General features: G+C 44.0%; 1 protein-coding gene across 1 annotated transcript; it reads right to left on the bottom strand.

Annotated features, from left to right (window-relative positions):
* On the bottom strand, positions 1–23,674 carry C1HXorf58 (chromosome 1 CXorf58 homolog). The gene is made up of 10 exons (XM_063450097.1): positions 23,629–23,674; positions 23,531–23,597; positions 19,397–19,519; positions 15,726–15,825; positions 15,080–15,174; positions 14,085–14,196; positions 8,638–8,769; positions 6,915–7,144; positions 3,438–3,585; positions 1–336 (listed from the first exon to the last, which is right to left on the bottom strand). The coding sequence occupies exons 3-10, from the start codon at positions 19,513–19,515 to the stop codon at positions 184–186; spliced, it is 1,089 nt and encodes a 362-aa protein (XP_063306167.1). The 5' UTR covers positions 19,516–19,519; positions 23,531–23,597; positions 23,629–23,674; the 3' UTR covers positions 1–183.
* Between the last annotated feature and the right edge of the window lie 65 nt (positions 23,675–23,739).

The following is a 23,739-nucleotide window of genomic DNA, read 5'->3' as shown; positions in this document are numbered from 1 at the left end:
TGCAGCATTAGGGTTGTTAACTTTATTTTTGCAGCCTTGCTTTTAAAAAAATGTGTATACATTAAAAAGATTCCAAGCACTTAAACCATTTGTTTTATACTTTTGCCTGTTGACCAAGCAACCATAGTGCTGGGATCTTTACAATTGTAACAGGACATTGTTAGTGCAAAAGGGTGTATTCTGTCATATTTTATCCATGGACAATCCTTGACTCCAGACATAAAGCTTCTCGGCTTCTTCATCCCAGTCGTCATCTGAAAAGGCCACATGGTCCAACCGTTCTTTCCCATCTGAAAATGGCTTGCTGGAGACTTCAGTGTTATCATATATACTGTCCTTTAATAAACAAAACAATCTATGTGATCGTACATTGGTATGAAATGTGTTACACACACACAAAAAAATAAATTTCAAATGTCAGTAATAGCTAGCCTAGCCAGGGATAAATCGTTACTGTAGTATCAACTCATGCAGTTCTAGCCTTACTGAACTAACCATTTTGTTAACATAGCAGGGGATAAGAAAATCTAAATTAAACAGTACTTGCAATAAAGGAAGGATAAACTTTAGATGACTCTTTACCGGAAGTGTTTAGGAATGCTGTGCAAGTCACATGCAGGGAGGTGTGACTAGGGTTCATAAACAAAGTGATTTAACTCCTAAATGGCAGAGAATTGAGCACAGAGACTGCAGGGACATGATTTATACACCAAAACTGCTTCAAGAAGGGACCCTATAGTCACCAAAACAACTTTAGCCTAATGAACCAGTTTTGGTGTATAGATCATGCCCCTGCAGGCTCAGTGCTAAATTATGTGCCATTTAATGTTATCCTTCCTTTATTGCAAGTTCTGTTTAATTAGGTTTTCTTATCCCCTGCTATGTTACTGGATTGCTAGACCCTGCAAGAGCCTCCTGTATGTGATTAAAGTTCAATTTACAGAGCAAGAGATAAAATTGTTTAAAGGACCACTATAGTGCCAGGAAAACAAACTCGTTTTCCTGGCTCTATAGGGTCTTTGGGTCCTACGCCCGCCAGGCTGAAGGGGGAGGAAGGGGTTAAACACATTTCTTCAGCGCCGGGCTTCCTCGGCGCTGGGGACTCTCCTCCCTCTTCTGACATCATCAAAAACAAAAGCCACGCGTGCATTCAATCAGTCCATAGGAAAGCAATTCCTATGAAAATCACTGTGAAAATCACAGTGAGAAGCACGGAAGCGCCTCTAGCGGCTGTCAATGAGACAGCCACTAGAGGCTGGATTAACCCTCAGTAAAACATAGCAGTTTCTTTGAAACTGCTATGTTTACAGCTGCAGGGTTAACCATAGATGGACCTGGCACCCAGACCACTTCATTGAGCTGAAGTGGTCTGGGTGCCTATAGTGGTCCTTTAAGGTAAATTACATCTGATTGAAAGTGAAACCAGTTTTGTTTTCATTCAGGCTGTGTCAATCAGAGTCAAGGGAGGTGTGACAAGTGCTTTCTAAACAGAAACAAAGTGATTTAACTCCTAAATGGTAGAGTATTGAGCAGTGAAACCTGAGAGGCATGATCTACACACCAAAACTGCTTCATTAAGCTAAAGTTGTTTAGGTGACTATAGTGTTCCTTTAATAGCTTGCTAGACCCCGCAAGAGCCTCCTGTATGTGATTAAAGTTAAAATTACAGAGAAAGTATACAATTGTTTAAGGTAAATTACATCTTATTGAAAGTGAAACCAGTTTTTTTTCCATGCAGGTTTTGTCAATCAAAGTCAGGGGAGGTGTGACAAGGGCTGCATAAACAGAAACAAAGTGATTTAACTCCTCCTAATGGCAGTGAATTGAGCAGTGAAACCTGAGAAGCACGATCTATACACTAAAACGGCTTCATTAAGCTAAAGTTGTTTAGATTACTATAGTGTTCCTTTAAAAGGAGCACTATAGGCACCCAGACCACTTCAGCTTAATGAAGTGGTCTGGGTGCCAGGTCCAGCTAGGATTAACCCTTTCTTCTATAAACATAGCAGTTTCAGAGAAACTGCTATGTTTATAAATGGGTTAATCCAGCCTCTAATGGCTGTCTCACTGACAGCCGCTAGAGGTGCTTCTGCGCTTCTCACTGTGATTTTCACAGTGAGAAGACGCCAGCGTCCGAAGGAAAGCATTGATAATGCTTTCTATGGACTGGCTGAATGCGCGCGCGCCTCCAGCCGCGCATGCGCATTCAGGCGATGACGTCGCTATGGAGGAGGAGAGTTCTCGGCCCGGCTCTGGAGACAGAAGTAAGTTTAACCCTTCCTCTCCATCCAGCCCGGCGGGAGTGGGACCCTGAGGGTGGGGAAACCCTCAGGGCACTATAGTGCCAGGAAAAAACTCTATAGTGGTCCTTTAATTTCACAGTCACAGTGCAGTACCAGGCACTTGTTTTTGTATAAAGTCATTAGAGTGGAAACACAAAAACAATGTATTTTGACAGTGGCTACAGGTTATGTTAAGAAATAGAGGCTCATACTATATCTTAAAGCAGAACAGTCACCTGAGATTTATGCACATACCTCTAACTATTTTTGTTATAAAGTTTTTTTTTAAGTTTTCATTTTTGCTGCATACCACCTAAATTCATTTAACAATGAAAATTGCTCATGCAAATGCATGTCTTTGTATACACATATGGAAGGAATCCCTCAACACCTATGCACATGTATGCTCTTACAGCCATAATGCTGGCAAAGCATCATGGGAGATGTAGTCAGCAACATCTGGAGTGCCGAGGGTTGCTTACCCCTGATCTATAGGTTTTTAAAAAGGTGCCACATACTTCATGTGAAAGAAAAGTACTTCCAACATAACTGAATGTCACAAACTTTTGCTGAACATTTGTTCTAAATTAGAAGTTAAATTATAACTCAGAACTCGGGCTCAAAGTATGCATATTGGAGAGAAATGGGGAGGTGGAAGACACAAGCCACCATATTCCCCAAATTCTATGTATAGAGGCTCACCTGGGTGCATCCATATATATAGATTTTTATATATATATATATATATAAACAAAAAAAGTGCTTCTGCAGGAGCACCACAGGATTCTTAAGGTGAACTGTAATTATTTAATGTGAAAACAAAATAATTAACTTTACATAAATGGCATAACTACTGAGCCTATAAATCTTTATCTACTACTGCCTGCTACAAATCTATTTTTCCTGCACCTTTGTATGATGTGTGTGTGAATATATAATGATAAAAAATATGCATTAAAGGAATATAATGAACAAGATGGTAAAATTTCACGTATTTTAGGGCAAAAAACAAGTCATGTAGTATGCAGTGACTACACAATTTCTGAAACAGTAGACAGATATAAATCAGGGAAGAACCTCTGTTCCTTTGTCATAATCTAAAGTGAAAATCCAAAAAATATATAATAAAGAAATGAATAAGCTCTATTTATTTACCTCCTTTTCCCTCTCCAATCCATAAATTCTCCTCATTTTGGCTACTTTGCTACGAACTCTCTGGGAACGCCGTGAAGAGTGTCTGAGTGCTCCTGCTTTTTGTGATGACCAATGTGTAGATATTGCTGATGGAGGAGGTACAGGAGATCTGCAAAAATAAAGACCGCTAAAGACTTTTCATCCGTTACCTAAAATATTTTTTCCGTACAGGGAAAACTCCAGGCTGGGGGTGACTACCCTTCTAATTAATTCATTAATTATGTTAATATATTCAACATATGCAAAAAAGAGGAGAACCAAAGATACCTGCTACAAGTACGTAGGCTTTGCATCTACTGCAGGGAGCTCTTCTTAAATGAAGAAGTGGACAGTCTGAGTGCTCCAATTATTTTCAATTAATTTATGGGACCTATAGTTCAGCACTTTGCTATCAGTTAAAGCAGTGTTCCCCAACCCCCGGGCCGCGGACCGGTACCGGTCCGTGGATCAAATGGTACCGGGCCGCCCAGGGGTGTGCGAGTCTGCCGGCTAATGCAGGGCTGGCAGTGTCAAAGTGCCAGCCCTGCAATGTGCCTGCGGACCGGGGAGGGAGATCAGAGATCTCCCTCCCCGGTCCGCAGGCACTGTGCTGACAGCCGGCAGCGGAGTGAATGAGAGAGGACTCGGGAGCTCTTACCTGCAGCTCCTCCGGGTCCTCCTCTCGCGAGATTTGGAGCGTTGCCGCGGTAACCACGGCAACGCTCCAAATCTCGCGAGAGTGAACTCTAGCCCTGTAACTGGGCTAGAGTTCATCTCACCACCACTGGGACCATCAGGGATTCCCCACCGGACCACCAGGGACTAAGAAATGTCCCCCCTCCTCCCAGTAAAGGTAAGAAGGGAGGGGGGACATGAATATATTAATTTTCATTAAATAAAAAAAATATTAAAAAGCCTCCCTACCCTCCTTACCCCCCATACACACACTGCCCCATGCACACACTACACACATTGCCCCACAAACACTGCCCCCATGCACACACTACACACACTGCCCCACAAACACTGCCCACATACACACACTGCCCCACAAACACTGCCCCCTCATACACACCTGCCCCACAAACACTGCCCCCATACACACACTACACACACTGCCCCACAAACACTGCCCCCATACACACACTGCCCCACACACACTGCCCCCATACACACACTACACACACTGCCCCACAAACACTGCCCCTATACACACACTACACACACTGCCCCACAAACACTGCCCCCATGCATACACTACTGGCGCCATAACAGAGGGCAGAGGAGACTTGTGATCGGGCACCAGAGAAAAGGGGCACTGCATGGAAGCAGAGGCAGCTTGGGACAAGGTAGGTAGGAGACTGAAATACAGCCTTGAGTTCCCAGCCACAGAAACTCCCCCAGAAACTCCCCCAGTCTGTGACATTAGTCTGCTGGTGTAACACTACCTACCTATCCTGTCTGTCACATACCCTCATATGTACCCCATTTTTATTAACTCTCACATGAGCATGCTATATACATTCAGTCTGCGTATGTGTGGGACCGTGAACCAACAATTTTGAGTCTATGTCTTTATGTGACTGTGTTTGTGATTTTCTCACTATGTATGTGTCTGTGTTTTTTTAATATATGTGACTGGTTTTTTTTTGTCTTATTAAATCAAAACAAGCGGGCCACGGAAAAATTATCAAACGTTTACCGGTCCGCGGCAATAAAAAGGTTGGGGAGCACTGAGTTAAAGGACCACTATAGTCACCCAGACCACTTCAGCTCAATGAAGTGGTCTGGGTGCCAGGTCCATCTAGGATTAACCCTGCCATCTAGGATTAACACTGCCTGCTCTAAACATAGCAGTTTCAGAGAAACTGCTATGTTTACTTTAGGGTTAATCAAGCCTCTAGTGGCTGTCTCATTGACAGGTGCTTCTGCACTTCTCACTGTGATTTTCACAGTGAGAAGCTGCTGACGTCCATAGGAAAGCATTGAGAATGCTTTCCTATGGATTGGCTTAATGCGCGCGCGGTTCTTGCCACGCATGCGCATTTAGCCAATGACATCTGAAGAGGGAGGAGAGTCCCCAGCGACGAGGGAGCCCGGCACTGGAGAAAGGTAAGTGTTTAACCCCTTCCTCCCCCTTCAGCCCGGCGGGAGTGGGACCCTGAGGGTGGGGGCACCCTCAGGGCACTATAGTGCCAGGAAAATGAGTTTGTTTTCCTGGCACTATAGTGGTCCTTTAATTGACAGCTCCATTCACAGTTTGTGAGTAGAGCTATTGAATAGTATTGTAGCTCAGGTTCTTTTACAAAAGGCTGAGAAGAAGTCAATGAATGAAGGTGGGGACTTGTATAGCATGTAACTAGACAGGTAAATAAAAAAAACTAGACATGTGCAATACGTCTCGGTTTAAATTTAAAGGACCACTATAGTCACCCAGGCCACTTCAGCTCAAAATTTTCATATTTTTGTTTTTAAATTGTTCTTATTAAAGGTCTGATAAATGTAAGCATAATAATTTGTTTTGCATACATGAATTTGCCCACAACATTTTACATTGTGAACATCATAATAATCACAGTTCACACTTGTGTGTCAGTGAGTGTGTGTATTTATTTTTAACACTCCAAGCACCATAACCACTACAGCCTGTCACCACTATAGCTATGGTACCATACAATGCCCTGACGCTGTCCTAGTGTATACTGTAAAAACGATTATGATTTGACACTTACCTAAGTCCTGCCGAGCACCCATGCTGCTTCCAGTTTTCAACGAGCTAAAGAAACAAGATGTTCATTTGTTCAAGACATGAACTCATTCACTGGCTGAGAGTGGTCAGCAGATGCCTCTAGCCAACAAATGGAACCCAACATCAGCATCTGGTTTCTTCTGCTCGAGAAGACGTGAAGCACATGACCAGCGAGACCCACATGTATCAAACTGTACAACGACATTTGGAGTGTTCCTTTAATATAGTCAAAAAGTCATACATGGGAAGTGTTTACAAAATGTAAAGTTTAATAGAGTTATATGAATCATTATAGCAGGTGATAGAGAGATAGATATAAAAAAGAAAACAGAAGATAAAAGCTTTTAAAATGTAAAGGGTGTTAGAGAGTAAAGGGAGGAGTTGGATACATTGTAATGCATTATCTTCATAATGCATTGCAAAAATGCAACTTCAGCCTGGATAGTCCATTAAATATTTTCCAAATATCCTATACGAAACATCAAAATGATATCACGCGTTCATACACTATTATTCTGTGTGTCTTTTAAAGGGCCACGAATACCACCATAACATATGCTTCCTGAATGGGTTATGGGGCACAGAGACCAACCACCCCGGTCTGATTGCACACAGTTGCTGATAACTGTAAAAATAATACATTTTACATAATAGTGGTGAAGGATGCCTTATTAAAAAATGAGCCTAAAACAAGATGTGGTTTAGCAAACCTGATTTGTGTTAGAGCACTTAGTTGCCTCCTTTGAACATCTTCACTGTGGGAAACCCGCAAAAGCAATTTCATTTCCTGTTCAAGTCTATCGGACAAAGTTCCAGACTCTGCATAGTCCATTATATCATACATAATTGTAGTCCGTGGCATGTTTTTTAGAGATAATCTTCTCCAGCAGTTATCCCGACCTCCTAGGTGAGCAGGAGTCTCATCTAGGTGACTAGTGTACTGAAATAAAATGTTAAAGTGAATTATGAAATTTCAGCTACAGTTAAAAGAAACTCAGCACCAATATTTCAATAGCACTCTTAAGAGATTGGCAAAAATACAGTCTACCAACAGAGAAAGAGCTGCAGTTTGATAGCTCTGCTACGTGTGGATATAAACTAGGTTATTATACGTGTAAACCCATTTTAATCTTTTACAAATATCTCTTAAAGGACCACTATAGGCACACAGACCACTTCAGCTCAATGAAGTGGTCTGGGTGCCAGGTCCCCCTAGTTTTAACCCTGCAGCTGAAAACATACAAGTTTCAGAGAAACTGCTATGATTACACTGAGGGTTAATCCAGCCGACAGCCACTGACAGCCACTAGAGGTGCTTCCACGATTTACACTGAGTAAATCGCTCTTATTTGACGCTGGACGTCCTCACGGACCTCCAGTGTCAAAATAGATCCCCCAAGGAAAGCATTGAGTAATGCTTTCCTATGGGTGGGTTTGAATGCACGCGCGCCTCTGGCTGCGTATACACATTCAGCTCCACTAGGGAGCTGACGTCAATGGATGAGGAGAGGTCACTAGCGCCGAGGGAGCCCGGCGCTGGATTAAGGTAAGCAAATAAATGGTTAATTAACTATTTATTCGCTGCGGAAGGGGCCCAGTCACCACTTATTTGTATAACGTTATAGTGTTCCTTTAAAATGTTCACTCAAAACCAATGTTTAATGCAAACAGAAAGTTTGTATTAGCATAACCTCTTAAAATTGATGCAGCAAAGCATACTGTATATTCAGAAGGACCTTGATAGTCTTTATCTCTAAACCAGTTGGCTTCAAATCAGACTATATGCAGCTGTTTTTACACTTTCATATATATTCATGTCTAATAGATACTAGAGTCTTCACTATACATATATATGCCTTTCTTTATTTTGTCATGGAGGTTGATAATATAGAGCAGTGTTTCCCAAACCAGTCCTCAAAACCCACCATTAGTCCAGGTATTGTCAGTATATGCATTGGAATAAAACAGGGAAATACATAAATCCTGGACTGTTGATGGACCATGAGGACTGGTTTGGGAACCACTGATATAGAGCCTACCTGGGGTAATTCACACACCTGGTTTCTTGCCTACATACACGATGTGGAACCTCCATAGCTAGGGAGTCTCGCCTGATCTGAAACTCATGAGTGGTCCATCAGGCTTCCAAAACACTTTCATAGTGCATTTCCTACTGTGATGTGAGCAAGCCTTGAGACTGGAGGCAGAGGATATATAAAATATGTACCAAGCTAAACAACAGGTCAGCAAGCAGTCTGAAGGATTATACAAACAGAAAATGCTGCAATGTTATATGGAACTCCTGGAGGGACTGGGTTCAATTTTCAACTCACTGTAAAGCCTTTGAAGAATAGGCAGGTTGATGATAGAGAACATGATCTACTCTAGTATTTCTTCACATTCTAAATGCAGATATCTAACTGTTTTTCATACCTGCATGTAATCTTTCAGAGTTGCCACATCCACAATGTCTGTTATTCCATGCTTCTGATACTGTAGTTCATCACAAATGATTTGCTCATAATAGGCACGATGGCCCATCAATTTGCAGGCATTCTCTGCAGCCTGAAATCAAATATATTGATTAACAAAGGAAATGCAGCAGTTAATGTTAAGCCTACTGTATCTTGACAGATCACTACTCAACTTAATATGATGGCTCCAGGTCTAAATCAAGAGATGTAATAAAATGTACTATTGGGCAAGTTTTAAAATATATTTTAATTCTGTAAATATTTGCATCTTTAAAGTAGAAGAGTTTATAACACATATTGATAACTCAATGTGATGATATGCCAAGATATATAATGTTTAGTATTCTTTGAAAGTACATGCAATGGACTATAAATATGCATGATCAACCTTGTAACGGAGCTCCGTGTACTCCGACCGAGTACCCTCCGTTGATGGATGCTCCTAGCGCTCTCAGAGGACTCCAAGCACTGCAGACGACACCACAACCACCGCAGGCTCCACAACCGCCGTAGCTTAACTGGAGCCGCGCCGTCTTCCTTCCACCCTGGATCGGCTTCTGTCCTCCAGGACCGTGTGGGGAAGACCTCTCCTCCAGGAGAGCGTAACAGGAACAAGCTCTTAAAAGAGCTAAGTGATTAAGAGCTCAGGGGAATATGCAGCGCATAGCAATCCCCAGTGTGATATAGCAGTTCCCTCCAATAACGAGACACGGCTACGTATTGAGGGTCAGAAGAGGTCTGAGGACTGGAACACCCAGCCTGCTTTTTATTAGGATCAGGTACATACAGGACACTCCCAGGGGGAGGATGAAATTGACCAATCACATGCATGGTAACACCCCCACGTCTCCTCCCCTCAGATAAGCACATAACCCAATTAAAACATACATTATTTTGCCCAAGTTCTGGATGTACCCCAAAAACAGGGGGTACAGCTTTAAATCTGGTATCCCCAAATAGCCCTTGTTCAGGGGAACAGTCTGTCCAAAAATCAGCCCATTCGGATGGATGGTTCGGGAGATACAGGGCTCCAAAGTTTTGACCGACCGCACAGACCAACTAGCCGAAAATAGTTCCATGAGTTTTGGCCTTGCGGTCGGTCTCCGTTCGCACGGTAAAATAGACGAAATTCTTGCCATCCATTCGCATCTTTGTGGTCGCTAGAATCCCCATACTAAGTTAAGTATAACTACCGAACGGCCGGTCGTTCGGTAGTTTCCGTGCGAAGTTCTGGATGTCTGGAGGTCTTAGCGGTATTCGCCTGTTTGCGCTGCCGATTTCAGTTCCATGCGTTCACAGGCAAACACCGCTGTTCGCACGCAAGATGGCCGCGAACACGTGGAAAAGTCCCGAAATGGCGGCCACCTATTCAGAGCACAGGGAATTCGCATGAAATCATGCGAACGGCTGTATTCTCCAGTAATGTGATTCTTATGCAATATATTCGCCTAAATCTCCTGGCTGTTAGGTTATTTTAGTAGTCCAAACCTACAGCATAGATAAAGGGAAAAAGACAGTCTAATACAAGTCCATATGCCTGAATTCAGGGTTTACAGTGCAATATAGTCCAGGACCATAGTCGCAGGGGAGGAGGCAGGCAAGCAGGCCTCTCCAGGACAAAGTGGCGAAGGGCACTTCGTCACACATCTCCCCTTTGGGGGGAAGACTAACCAGGCACCTGACCTTCTGTCGGTCAGTGCCTCCGTTAGTCGATCCACCAACCCACAATAAACAAATGCCAGAGTAGCCCACCCACAACAAACAGGTACAAGGGTGACCCACCCACAAGACACAATTACTGCACCTGGGTATTTTGCTGTGGTAATGAGGCCACATGCCGAGGGTACTTGAAGGGCAGAGGCCAACTGCACTCTGCCCAGATGCCAGCTCTTCTGCTGGGGTAGCCTGCAGGACATCAGGCTCTGGATCAGGGACAAAGGTAGGGCAGAGGCCGACTGCGCTCTGTCCAGCTGCCAGCTCTTCCGCTGGGGTAGCCTGCAGGACATCAGGCTCTGGACCAGGGACAAAGGTAGGGCAGAGGCCGACTGCGCTCTGTCCAGCTGCCAGCTCTTCCGCTGGGGTACTGAGACCATAGTCCGGCTCAGTAGTCAAGGGAACATGGACGTCAGGAGGGGTTAGCATCGCCTCCGTTAACCCTGGTGCCACGCTAGGAGTTAGCTGGGGAGGGGAATTTGTACTTACCCCCTCCTCTGGGTGTCCCGGTGAGGGTAGTTGGGGATCTGGAAGGGCTGTCCAGCATCCCTGTAGGTCAGGCACAGAGACCACGGTCCCATCTGCGCCGTCTGGAGGATTGGTGTCTCCCCTTGTTGGGGGAAGCTGCCGCTGGGGAGAGGGGGTGCTGTGCTCCTCTCCTGGAAACACAGGCTGCCGCTGGAGAGGGAGACCGCCTGTCTCCACTCCCTTACCATGGTCCTGTTGCTGTAGAGAGGGACCAACTGTCTCTGCTCTCTGTAGGACACACGGCTGCTGGGGGGGAAGGACGGCACCTTCGGCCCCCTGGGGTACACACTGCCGCTGGAGAGGGAGACCGCCTGTCTCCACTCCCTTACCATGGTCCTGTTGCTGTAGAGAGGGACCAACTGTCTCTGCTCTCTGTAGGACACACTGCTGCTGGGGGGGAAGGACGGCACCTTCGGCCCCCTGTAACTCACGCTGTTGTTGGGGCGCAGGGACGGAATACTTTGCCCTCACTGCCCGATATTCTGCTTCCATCTGCAGATACTCCGCCAGTTCTCTCCTCACTATCGGTACAACTTCCTCTGTTAGGAGGGGCCCGTAGATAGCCAACCGCCGCTTCAGCATAGCGTCAAACTGTACGTGACTATACCAATAGTCCAGTTTTGCTTGGTGTTCCCAGGATGCTGTTCCTCGCACTAGGGAAGCCATCCTGTTGTAGCTAGGGGCGCTGCCCAATGGCTAGCGTTGCCCTCAATTGTAACTCCAACCGTTACCCGTGTCTCTGAGCTGCTTCTCCTCGCACTAGGACGCCATCCCACCGCTGCCACCAATGTAACGGAGCTCCGTGTACCCCGACCGAGTACCCTCCGTTGATGGATGCTCCTAGCGCTCTCAGAGGACTCCAAGCACTGCAGACGACACCACAACCACCGCAGGCTCCACAACCGCCGTAGCTTAACTGGAGCCGCGCCGTCTTCCTTCCACCCTGGATCGGCTTCTGTCCTCCAGGACCGTGTGGGGAAGACCTCTCCTCCAGGAGAGCGTAACAGGAACAAGCTCTTAAAAGAGCTAAGTGATTAAGAGCTCAGGGGAATATGCAGCGCATAGCAATCCCCAGTGTGATATAGCAGTTCCCTCCAATAACGAGACACGGCTACGTATTGAGGGTCAGAAGAGGTCTGAGGACTGGAACACCCAGCCTGCTTTTTATTAGGATCAGGTACATACAGGACACTCCCAGGGGGAGGATGAAATTGACCAATCACATGCATGGTAACACCCCCACGTCTCCTCCCCTCAGATAAGCACATAACCCAATTAAAACATACATTATTTTGCCCAAGTTCTGGATGTACCCCAAAAACAGGGGGTACAGCTTTAAATCTGGTATCCCCAAATAGCCCTTGTTCAGGGGAACAGTCTGTCCAAAAATCAGCCCATTCGGATGGATGGTTCGGGAGATACAGGGCTCCAAAGTTTTGACCGACCGCACAGACCAACTAGCCGAAAATAGTTCCATGAGTTTTGGCCTTGCGGTCGGTCTCCGTTCGCACGGTAAAATAGACGAAATTCTTGCCATCCATTCGCATCTTTGTGGTCGCTAGAATCCCCATACTAAGTTAAGTATAACTACCGAACGGCCGGTCGTTCGGTAGTTTCCGTGCGAAGTTCTGGATGTCTGGAGGTCTTAGCGGTATTCGCCTGTTTGCGCTGCCGATTTCAGTTCCATGCGTTCACAGGCAAACACCGCTGTTCGCACGCAAGATGGCCGCGAACACGTGGAAAAGTCCCGAAATGGCGGCCACCTATTCAGAGCACAGGGAATTCGCATGAAATCATGCGAACGGCTGTATTCTCCAGTAATGTGATTCTTATGCAATATATTCGCCTAAATCTCCTGGCTGTTAGGTTATTTTAGTAGTCCAAACCTACAGCATAGATAAAGGGAAAAAGACAGTCTAATACAAGTCCATATGCCTGAATTCAGGGTTTACAGTGCAATATAGTCCAGGACCATAGTCGCAGGGGAGGAGGCAGGCAAGCAGGCCTCTCCAGGACAAAGTGGCGAAGGGCACTTCGTCACAAACCTGAACAGCAAATTAAACATTAGGTAATTTTGGGCGTTTTCACAGATAATAACAAAAACAGTGCATCATGGGGCTTCGACTTGCGAATATTTTAATATTCCAATATATGTAACATTCTTTCAATTACTCATATTCATTGATTGAGCCTATATCATTAAATAAAATTGCTGACTAACGGTACCAAAGCCATTATTGATTTAACTCTAATCAGCATAATTTTAGCGATCAGTTATTTGAATAATCATCGGATTGTAATTAGCACTTCTATTATTTTGGAGGGTTGGATTTGTATATAATCTTTTTATCTTTCTCTTCTTGTAAAATTCTAAAGCTTCTGAAAATAACAAAGGATGTGTTTTTTGTTTTCTGAGGGAAATAAAACAATAAGTCTCCATTTTCTGTGACTCTCCATATTGGATCTCTCAGCCGCAATATCCCAATATCCTATTTCCCTTCATTTTGATTTCCCTTTACCTCTTTCTCAGTTGCTCTCTTCCTCCATTCAAATTCCTCTTCTGTCTCCATCCATTTTAATTCTAAATGTCCCTGACTTCCTGTCCACAATCTATTTCCCATCTCATAGCATTCTTATTCATCATCACGTTCCCTACATCCCGATTCATCTCCTTATCATTCTCTCACCATCCTTCTAGTCTGCCTCCCTCCCATTGCCTTAGTCTTTTCCTTCGGATTTCCCTTCCATCTGTGTTCTCCCATAATCACCAGTCCTGCTAGGTCAGCCTCTGTTTGGAAACGAGAGGCAGGAGTCCATACTAGCAGACATTCCCCTGAATACTGATGGGAGAGAACCAACCATAAATCTACATCACCACACATTAAGAGTTTAGCCTCTATCATTATCATGAACCTGGCAGCATGGGTTGGCACTCTGTGAGTACAGCTGTGTGCCACGTGCACGTGTCCCTACGCCCTCCCAAAGGTCTCACTGTGCCAATGCTTCGCTTGCATGCACACACAAAATAAATCGATATTTATATTTGAAGGAAGGCTAAAAAATATAACGCTTAATATTTTAGTTAATGCAATACAATTATAATGTATTTTATTCTGTATTGAACTTGTTAACAATGCTGTATATTTAATAAAAGGTGCAAATCACCTGACTTGAAGTATTGATTATTCTCTTTCCACTTATGTATTTGTTTCCATAACCACCCGAACAATGATAAATCTTGAAAACGATAAAAGGTGGAAATTCACAGCCTGCAAATCTGTAACAAGAAACAAAATTTTATTAACATTTGAATAATGTAGCAACAGCCAGGAGCGATTCTTAGAATACCCATTCAAGACCCAAATCCCAGAAGAAAATACACATAAATATTAAAGGGACACTATAATCACCAGGACAATTACAGTTTAATGAGTACAAAAAAAAATGAGTCAAAACACTTTTACCATGCAAAAGGGGGCCGGTGACCTACATAGTTAAACACTACACTATCAGGAACGCATGTTTGTATTCCTTATACTATAGTGTTCCTTTAAATAAAAAACGTGCATTCTAATAGAAAAAGGTAAATACATCAGTGTAGATCAGACATATATTTGCTATGGGCACATCGTAAATGCCAAGGGAAATATTGCTTATAGAATGTTATAGAATATTACATGGTCCCTTTAATTGGGTTATTCAATAAAGTGAGAACTGTTGGAAATTTAAAGTGAATTTAAAGTTTTAGGCCAATATAGCTGAGCTGGAAACGTAGCTGAACTTGAGAATTTTTCCAATTCAGCTATTTTGGCCTTCAATTTGAATTCACTTGGAATTCTCCACAATTCTCACTATAGTAAATAACCCTGCCAATATATGTAGCTATAGTGAGTCAATATTGCTTGATATCGAGATTACGTCAGTGAGTGGAGTGTGATTGTTGGAGTAAACAAGTATTGGTGATTGTTGGGCTAAGTAAGTATTGGTGGAACTGTTTCATTTTGGGGGGAAAAGTGCATGGTCAATCGTCACAAGCTAAAATATCAAGACTTTTGGATAGGAAATGGAAAGCATTATTACACCAGACGATGTGGTGGACAATTTAAATGTAGGTATTAAATGCATTTTTTAAAATGTAAACAATCGTATTGATTGCATACCTGAATCTTACTTTACACTGCATGCTGGGATCTCTTAACAATTCTGCTTCTAAAGGGCTAACTTTCTTTAAAATGCCATTTGCTGCCGATGATTCCTGCAAAAGAATAAAACAAACTATAAGCACATGCAAGCGTCAATGATCCAAATAGCTCCCTGCTATATCCAAATGAGTTTAACTAAAGGAGTGAAATTCATATAAAACCAGCTCCAGCCAAACTGCAATGGAACTGTAACCAAACAGTGTGGTATGATAGGATAAATGAGAGCTAAGATGACGTATGTTTATAGGTGCAAATTTATATTGATTTAGCTGATTTTAGCAGCTATCGAATGGCTGTTAAATAGAAGTGCAAATAAAGCTAAAATAACTGAATTTTGCTTTTGTGAACAGTTGCATATGGCCAAATTTGGACAACTGAACACCAAAAACGCTTTGCACCATAATGCTTACAGTAAGATGATGAATTTGAAATACAACCCACAAGTATCTCAAATTACTACATATAACTGTCAAAAACAGACACAGGTAGAGTTATGAAACCTGAACTGTCCATCTGTTGATGAATATGATTTTAATCAGCTGTGACTCTAGCTATATAACTACAACTAGGACAGCATAGTACATTCACATTAATATATACTTACAGCAGCACGTGCCGCTTGCTTTAGAAGTTTAAAAATCTTTTGATTGCGGTGGCCCCTCCAAAACTGTTGAATACGGATGGCTGCATCACCCTCGTCTATCCTAGAAGAAGATAAATGGTTTAAAATAACAACCAAGTCCGTAGCACCAAACTGTGATGAAATAGAATTCAACCTGTCTAATGGACAATACCAACATGTTTAAAACAGTGACAGCTCACTAGGTATGCACATATATTTAGACTGTTCAATACCTCCTGGAACTTTAAGTTATGAAAATAGGAATGCAGATGCAAGGGGCTGAAGACAGGAAGTACACATCAAAATTTAAAATTTAGTAGGATTTTTTGCAATACTCTGGTCTGGTGTTCAATGTACCATGTACGCTTTTTCAGGTCTCAGAAAAAGAACAAATTTTAATACTTAAAGGGACACTCCAGGCGCCCATTGGAGTGGTCTGGGTGCCAACTCCTACTACCCTTAACCCTGCAAGTGTAATTATTGCAGTTTTTTTTAATAAACTGCAATAATTACCTTGCAGGGTTAACTCATCCTCTAGTGGCTGTCTAGTAGACAGCCACTAGAGGGCCCTTCCGTGTCTATAGCACAGGTTCTCTGTGCTAGAGCGTCGCTGGACGTCCTCACGCTGTGTGAGGACCTCCAGCGTCGCTCAATTCCCCATAGGAAAGCATTGAAAAGCATTTTCAATGCTATCCTATGGAGAGCTCTAATGCGCACACTGTGCAACACTGCCATTCAATGTCTCCATCCTCTGCATGGAGACACTGAACTTTCCTCATAGAAATGCATTGATTCAATTCAACTCTATGAGGAGATGCTAATTGGCCGGGACTGTGTTTGACTCAGGGCTGGCGCGTCTTATAGGCGACTTAGGCAGTTGCCTAGGGCGCACCTGCCTAGGGGGTGCCAGATTTGAGTGACCCGGCAGGAGGGAAGGGCACAGCGCTCCCTCCTGCCAGTCACTCAATGTAGCGTGGCCGGGCGGTGCGGACTCAGTGAGCACTTCCTGTCAGTCCGGCCAGGTACAGGAAACAGACACTCCTGTACAGCGGTCTGTGCCGCCCGGCCACACTACAAAGATAGGTAGGAGGCACAACAGGGAGGGGGGATAATACTAAGGGGGTAGTGGAGTGGGAGGGAGGACCACGAAGGGGGAGGAGAGGGAGGGAGGGAGGGGAGGACCACTAAGAAGGGGGGACAGGAGGAGAGGGAGGACCACTAAAGGGAGGGGAGAGGGAGGACCACTAAGGGGGGGGGGGGGAGGAGAACCACTAAGAGGGGGGGAGGAGAGGGAGGACCACTAAGAGGGTTGGGGGAGAGGGAGGACCACTAAGAGAGGAGGAGAGGGAGAGGACCACTAAGGGGGTAGAGGGGGGACTGGAGAGGACCACTAAGCAGAAGGGAGACCACTAAGGGACAGGGAGCAGGGCCGGATTAACATAGGGGCTGATGGAGCTGCAGCTCCAGGCCCAGGCCCAGGCCCATGGAATAGGCCCATTTAAAAAAGAGAAAAAGGAAAAAAAAAATACATTTAAAAAAAAAAAAAAAATTTCACACTACTCTTAGGTTTGCCACCTGAGTGGTATTTTAAAGCACAACCGGTATTTGAGGCTGCCTGGCCGTGATGGTTTTGCTGTAATACCGGCAATACAAATGCAAATTGTTTTCTCAGTATAAACGGAGATTACTCTGCAATACCAGTACCAGTCAGTAGGGGTCACTGTGTATGGAGAGAGGCAGGGATAGGACGTTACAGCTCTACTCACTGATCCACGGGGGGGGAAAGATGCACAGCACAGAGAGTCCAGACAGCAGCTCCCAGCCTGCAGAGACAGACTACAGCTCAGGTAAGTGAAGGATGGAGGGAAAGGCAGCAGGGAGACATGGGGTAACTGAGACACTAGGGGACACAGAGACGTGAGGACACTGAGACACCTGGGGACACTGGGAAACATAGGGACACTGAGACACTTGGGGACACTGTGAGACATGGGGACGCTGAGACACATGGGGACGCTGTGAGACATAGGGAGACACATTGGGGTACGGATACACTAGGGACACAGTGTCTCCATGTCTCCCAGTGTCCCCTAGTGTCTCAATGTCTCTGTTCCCATGTCTCCCAGTGTCCCCATTTCTCCCAGTGTTCCCATGTCTCCCAGTGTCCACAAATGTCTGTGTCCCCATGTCTCCCAGTGTCTGTGTCCCTAGAGTCTGTGATCCTATTTTTCCCAGTGTCCCCATGTCTCCCAGTGTCCCCATGTCTCCCAGAACCCCATATCTCCCAGTGTTTCCATGTCTCCCAGTGTCCCCATGTCTGTATCCACAAGTGCCCCATTTCTCCCAGTGTCCACAAGTCTCCCAGTGTCCCCAAATTTCTCAGTGTCCCCAAATGTCTCAGTGTCCCCAAGTGTCTAAGTGTCTCAGTGTCCCCAGGTCTCTCAATGTCCCCATGTCTCACTGTGTCCCCATGTCTATCAATGTCCCCTAGTATCCTAGTGACATGGGACACACTAAGACATGGGGACACTGGGCAACATGGGGACACTGACACTGTGATACATAGGGACACTGATGCCAGGCTGGCCTTCAAATTCTTTGGACAGACATGCCCCCTTTTTGGGCATGTTCGCCCCTTTTTGGCAGTTCTGGTCACGTGATTCACGTCAGTGGCCCACCCTTTTACCTCGCCCATTGACTTCCTGCTTCACTGGACACTGCTGTTAGTGGGTATGGATTTATTTCAAAGATGAAAGCATAAATTAGAGAGAGATTTGCATAGAGTATGTGTTTTCTTATAGCTGCATCCTTTGAGTTTTCCTCCAACACCAACTCCATCAGATACATGACGCTTGAGAGGTATGACTGTTTTAGTGTTTTTGGTCGATAAGATTCTGTAATTAGGCCCATCATAATTGTCAGCACCAGGTCCACTGGGCTCTTAATCTGGCCCTGACAGGGAGGGGAGTGGAACACTGAGGGACAGGAAAGAGAGGGGAGAAACCACTAGGGGGCAGGGGAGAGCTCTATAAAAAAATTAAGATCTGCTCCCCTCTCAGCCCCTATCCTACCCCACAAACCCTCTCTTTCACACTACACACATACACAATGCATCCCTACACACACACACACAGAAACATACAATGCATCCTTACTCGCACACAGACACACAATGTATCCCTTAAGCACAAACACACACTGCATTCCCCATACACACACTATATTCCTTACACAAATTGGTATCCCTATACACTACGTTCCATAAGAACACACATTACATCCTCTACAATAACACATACCACATGCCCTACACACATACACTCCACTTAATGTGAGCAAACTCATATGTGGGCCATGAAGGTGAACTTATGGGCGGGCCTTGTAGGCATACTCACGGTCAGGCCCTGGGGGCCCAGGCCTTGAGCTGTGTAAGGGGCTCCAAAAAATGGAGCTGCTTCCTGTTCGTTGATTTTTGTGAGCACTGTTACAAACAGTCTCTAGAGAGTCTCTTCTACACCAGACCAGTGGAGCCAGACTGCAGCCTGAATCATCATCTTCTTGTCCTCATCTGGTGGTAAGAAGGCAATACTGGAATGCTGTTATAAATTGCAATTATACAATAATAATACCACATAACTAAGAAGGGTACCTACGTAGGTCTCTCATACAGTTGTCCATCCTTATCAGGATCTTTGATTACAATTGTATCTACAGAGATGGCGGTAGGTAGACTTAAAGTGATTGATGAACTTGACATACGGGATGATTCCATGAACCTGCAAAATAAAATGGAAGGATTAAAATACTCAAAGTTATATTTCAAAGGAACAATTTAACCCCTTAAGGACACATGACGTGTGTGACACGTCATGATTCCCTTTTATTCCAAAAGTTTGGTCCTTAAGGGGTTAAAGTTTAAAATAAAGGGTTATCCTAGCATCAGTTCCTTTATGACCATTTATCTTAGCAGAAATGTTAAGTTGTGACAGGTCCTGTTATCAAGATAACATAACAGACGACATCTGGTTACACTACATAATGGCAAAACGGATGCCGCATAGCCATTCTCCACAGCTATCTTTGGTGCCAGCCATATGGTCAGCACCAGGAATACAAGTAAATAATAGGCAGGTTGGGGACAACCTGTTATCTCCCTAGCCAACATCTGACCCATGATCATCGGGACCCACCAGTCATTTTCATGGTTTATCTGGTGCAAATTCTACATTGATGTCACGCAGAACAAGAATGGGTTTCTATTTAAAAAGAAAAGGCAGTGGTAGAACACTGCTATAATACTAGTAAATAACAAAGCATCCAGAATATTCACCAAGGCCTAGACATACACACTATTTCAACCTGTATCACAACGTCTGGCCTGGTCAAGACACCCTGGCCTTATGAGGGAGGCCCGGCTGAAGGGTATACTTGAAGAGGACCCAGAATCTATGATTTCTAGACTGCCCTGGTCTGTCCTCTTATTTAAAGGAACACTATAGGGTCAGGAACACAAAAATGTATTCCTGACCCTATAGTGCTAAACCCACAATTTAGGTGGCTTGCCCCCCCTTAACCCTATAAAAGTTTAAAACCCACCTTATTTCCAGTGCCGCGCTGGTCTGCCCCCTTTGTGACATCATCAAAATGGCCGATTTTTAGCCAATCCAATGCTTTCCTATAGGGAAAGCATTGGATTGGCTAAAATTGGCACGGGGGTGGGGCCAAATGCAGTTTTGGCCAATCAGGACCTCCTCATAAAGATGCATTGAATCAATGCATCTCTATGAGGAAAATTCTGCGTCTCTATGCAGAACGTTGAGACGCTGAACAGCAGGGCTGCTTACTGTGCAGTCCTGAGCCAGGAAGCCCCTCCAGTGGCCATCTAAGGAGTGACCACTTGGAGGTGTCCCTAGGGGCAATGTAAACACTGCCTTTTCTCTGAAAAGGTAGTGTTTACATGAAAATGCCTGAAGAGAGCTATTATACTCACCAGAACAACTACATTAAGCTGTAGTTGTTCTGGTGACTATAGTGTCCCTTTAATGTCCAAATGCTTAGGAAAGGCTTGATGTAAATTGGAGCTTTTCTAGTGCCAAGGGATTGCTGCATTGATTACACAGAATTATCACTTCCATATTATGACTTTCAATTTTGTCCAACTTGGACTATATTGATTGGCTGAGAGCACCGTACTAACCTTCATCTAGCAAACTCTGCCAATCAATGCTATCCTGACTGGGCAAAATTTAGAGTAATAATGCAGAAGTGTTAATTTCACTTTATCAGTGCAGCAGGGATGGAGGCACTTGTAGTGGTTACCAAGACTGCCCCTTTAACCAAACTGGAATTATTTTGAGGACTGGCGTTGGAGTACCATTATCAGAGGGGCTAAAGGTGAATTGCAGAAATGAACTGTCAGTGTGTTTTTTTTTTTTTTGTTGGTTTTTTTAAATAACTGCAGTGATTTTCCAAAAATCATTGTTACTATAAAGTTAGTAAAGTTAGATCGTGGGCTTATTGTTAAATCTTTTTAAATATTGTGCCTATAACAGTGCATTGAGCATTTCTCTTTCTATAAGCTATGCAAGGAGCATAGGTTGTGATGGAGTATGGTATGCCCCTTTAACAAAAAAAAAAAACACAGGTTAATTTAAAAATGTTAGGTCAAAATAGAGGACCTTTAAACACAGCTGAATTAAAAAAAATAGTTTATTTTATTTTTTTCCTAAATATTTCATACCACTGATACATTCAATAAATAATCTAACATAAATGTGTTAAACCAGGGTTAGGTAACGATTTAGCAGCACTATGCCAACATAATACTTTGAAATATATATTTCTGTAAAAGCTCTGTCCCTTCTTTTTTCTCCCCACTAGCATTTTCAAAATTGCCTACCTCCTTTGAATGTCCCATTTTTTCATGACGTTTATTTGCAATGTTATACATAAGGAAATGTAGGGAAACGTAAATTGAGAACAGTTATTTTAGCTCCACATCCTTTGTCAACTTTGACATAGGACATCAACGTAATACTCACCTACCTTCAGCGTCACGTCACTTCCGATTGAGGTGCATCACAGATCCTAAACCCAAACTGCAAGACACAGATACTACTATTGTCATAGATAAAAGATCTATAAAGGGTTACAGGCTTAGCCTTAGTTAAGTTCTTCCCCGCCTGCAGGGGTTAAACGCTAAAAAGTTTTGTCAGCCGTTTCTGCAGATTGTTTTTCTGTCTCTCATGAAATGTTACGTTTGCATTAACCTTGCATAGTTTACATGCGCAGTAGAATAATTGCCATTTTTTATATATATATATATATATATATATATATATATATATATGATGCTCTCCTATTAAAGATTGAGCAGATGATTTTGGACTACAACAAAGTGTCTGTGGTTTTATTATCAGTTCTCCCGAGCACTCGTATATCTAACTAGGAGCCTCTGGTTATCTCTTGGATGATTTATCAATCATAAATTTTCTATATCACTATACACATACCTTCACAATTCTGTTACCTTTTTACTTATCATTTAGCAGCAGGAGGGTGACTTTCCTGGGGTCCAGTGGGTTGGCAAGGTACAGGGCAAGGGTAATCACTTCAGCGTGGTTTCTTCTTCATAAGTACTTGGAGAAAGTGATCTGAGATCAGTTCCTCCCATTGGTGCCACAGGTGAACTGAGGACTGGCCCAGCCTGTTTGGTTCTGGAAGCCTTTCATGCCATACAAGGCACTGGTGTGATAGGATGCTGACCACTGTGTTATACCATAAACAAAACTTTTCAAATGGACAAAGTGGGACACATTCATTTGGAGGTGTGAGTAGGGGTGTGGTCAGTAACGGGGCTGTCCTAAGATATTTTAAAGGGACTCTCCAGTGCCAGGAAAACATATCCCTCTCCCTCCCACTCACCATCCCATGTTGCTGAAGGGGTTAAAATCCCTTCAGTGACTTACCTGAATCCAGCGCCGATGTCCCTTGGCGCTAGGTCACGCTCCGCCCACGCTCAATGTCGGCAGAGGAAACCTAATGCGTATGGGTGTCAATGGCCGCGTGCGCACATTAGACCTCCCCATAGGAAAGCATTATTCAATGATTTCCTATGGGGATTCCGGCGACGCTGGAGGTCATCATGCATAGCGTGAGGAAGTCCAGCGTCATTTAAAACACTTTTCATGTTCTAAGAACACGGAAGTCCCTCTAGTGGCTGTCTGATAGACAGCCACTAGAGGAGGACTTAACTCTGCAAGGTAATTATTGCAGTTTACAAAAACTGCATTAATTACACTTGCAGGGTTAAGGGTGGTGGGAGTTGGCACCCAGACCACTCCAATGGGCAGAAGTGGTATGGGTGCCTGGAGTGTCCCTTTAAGTGACTTACTAATAACAATTTATGCAACAAAAATGTAATTTAGAACATAAACAATGTATCTTATTTCCACAGACATTTATTGTATTTTAAAGACACATCACTGGGAGTATTATCGCTTTGGAGCTTTATTATACACTCAGGCGCAACAACAATATAGGGACTGTCCCTCCTGAATAGGGACACTTGGGGGGTATACACAATGTGTGCACATGCTCCATTCCTGATTTAAAAGGTTTACACAAATACGCAAATAGCTAAGTCATAAATCCACCTGGAATTTCTTAGCACTGCCTTTTTTCACAGTTTCTTAGAGGTTTTTTTTCTCGATATGAAAAGTGACGCTCTGCTGCAGCCTGTATCCCCGGCCCGCCACCATCACACAGAATGCGGAATACGCAGTTACCTTGGCAACCAGCAGACGCACAGGCAGATAAAGAGGATGTTTCCAGAATGAATGCTGGATCCAGAGCAGCAATGACTGTAGCGAGGGCTCAGGAGAGCCGCCGAGCTGTGTTCCGGCTCCTGTTAGTGTCTGTGCCGCTATCTGTCGCTATGGGTATGTAACGGGTGACTTCCTCGCGAACGAGTATTCCCCGTGATTGCAATCCCTGC

Source organism: Pelobates fuscus, chromosome 1, assembly GCF_036172605.1.
Source record: "Pelobates fuscus isolate aPelFus1 chromosome 1, aPelFus1.pri, whole genome shotgun sequence".
Lineage (NCBI taxonomy): Eukaryota > Metazoa > Chordata > Amphibia > Anura > Pelobatidae > Pelobates > Pelobates fuscus.
The sequence above is the reverse complement of the archived record's forward strand: the minus strand, read 5'-3'. Positions and strand labels throughout refer to the sequence as shown.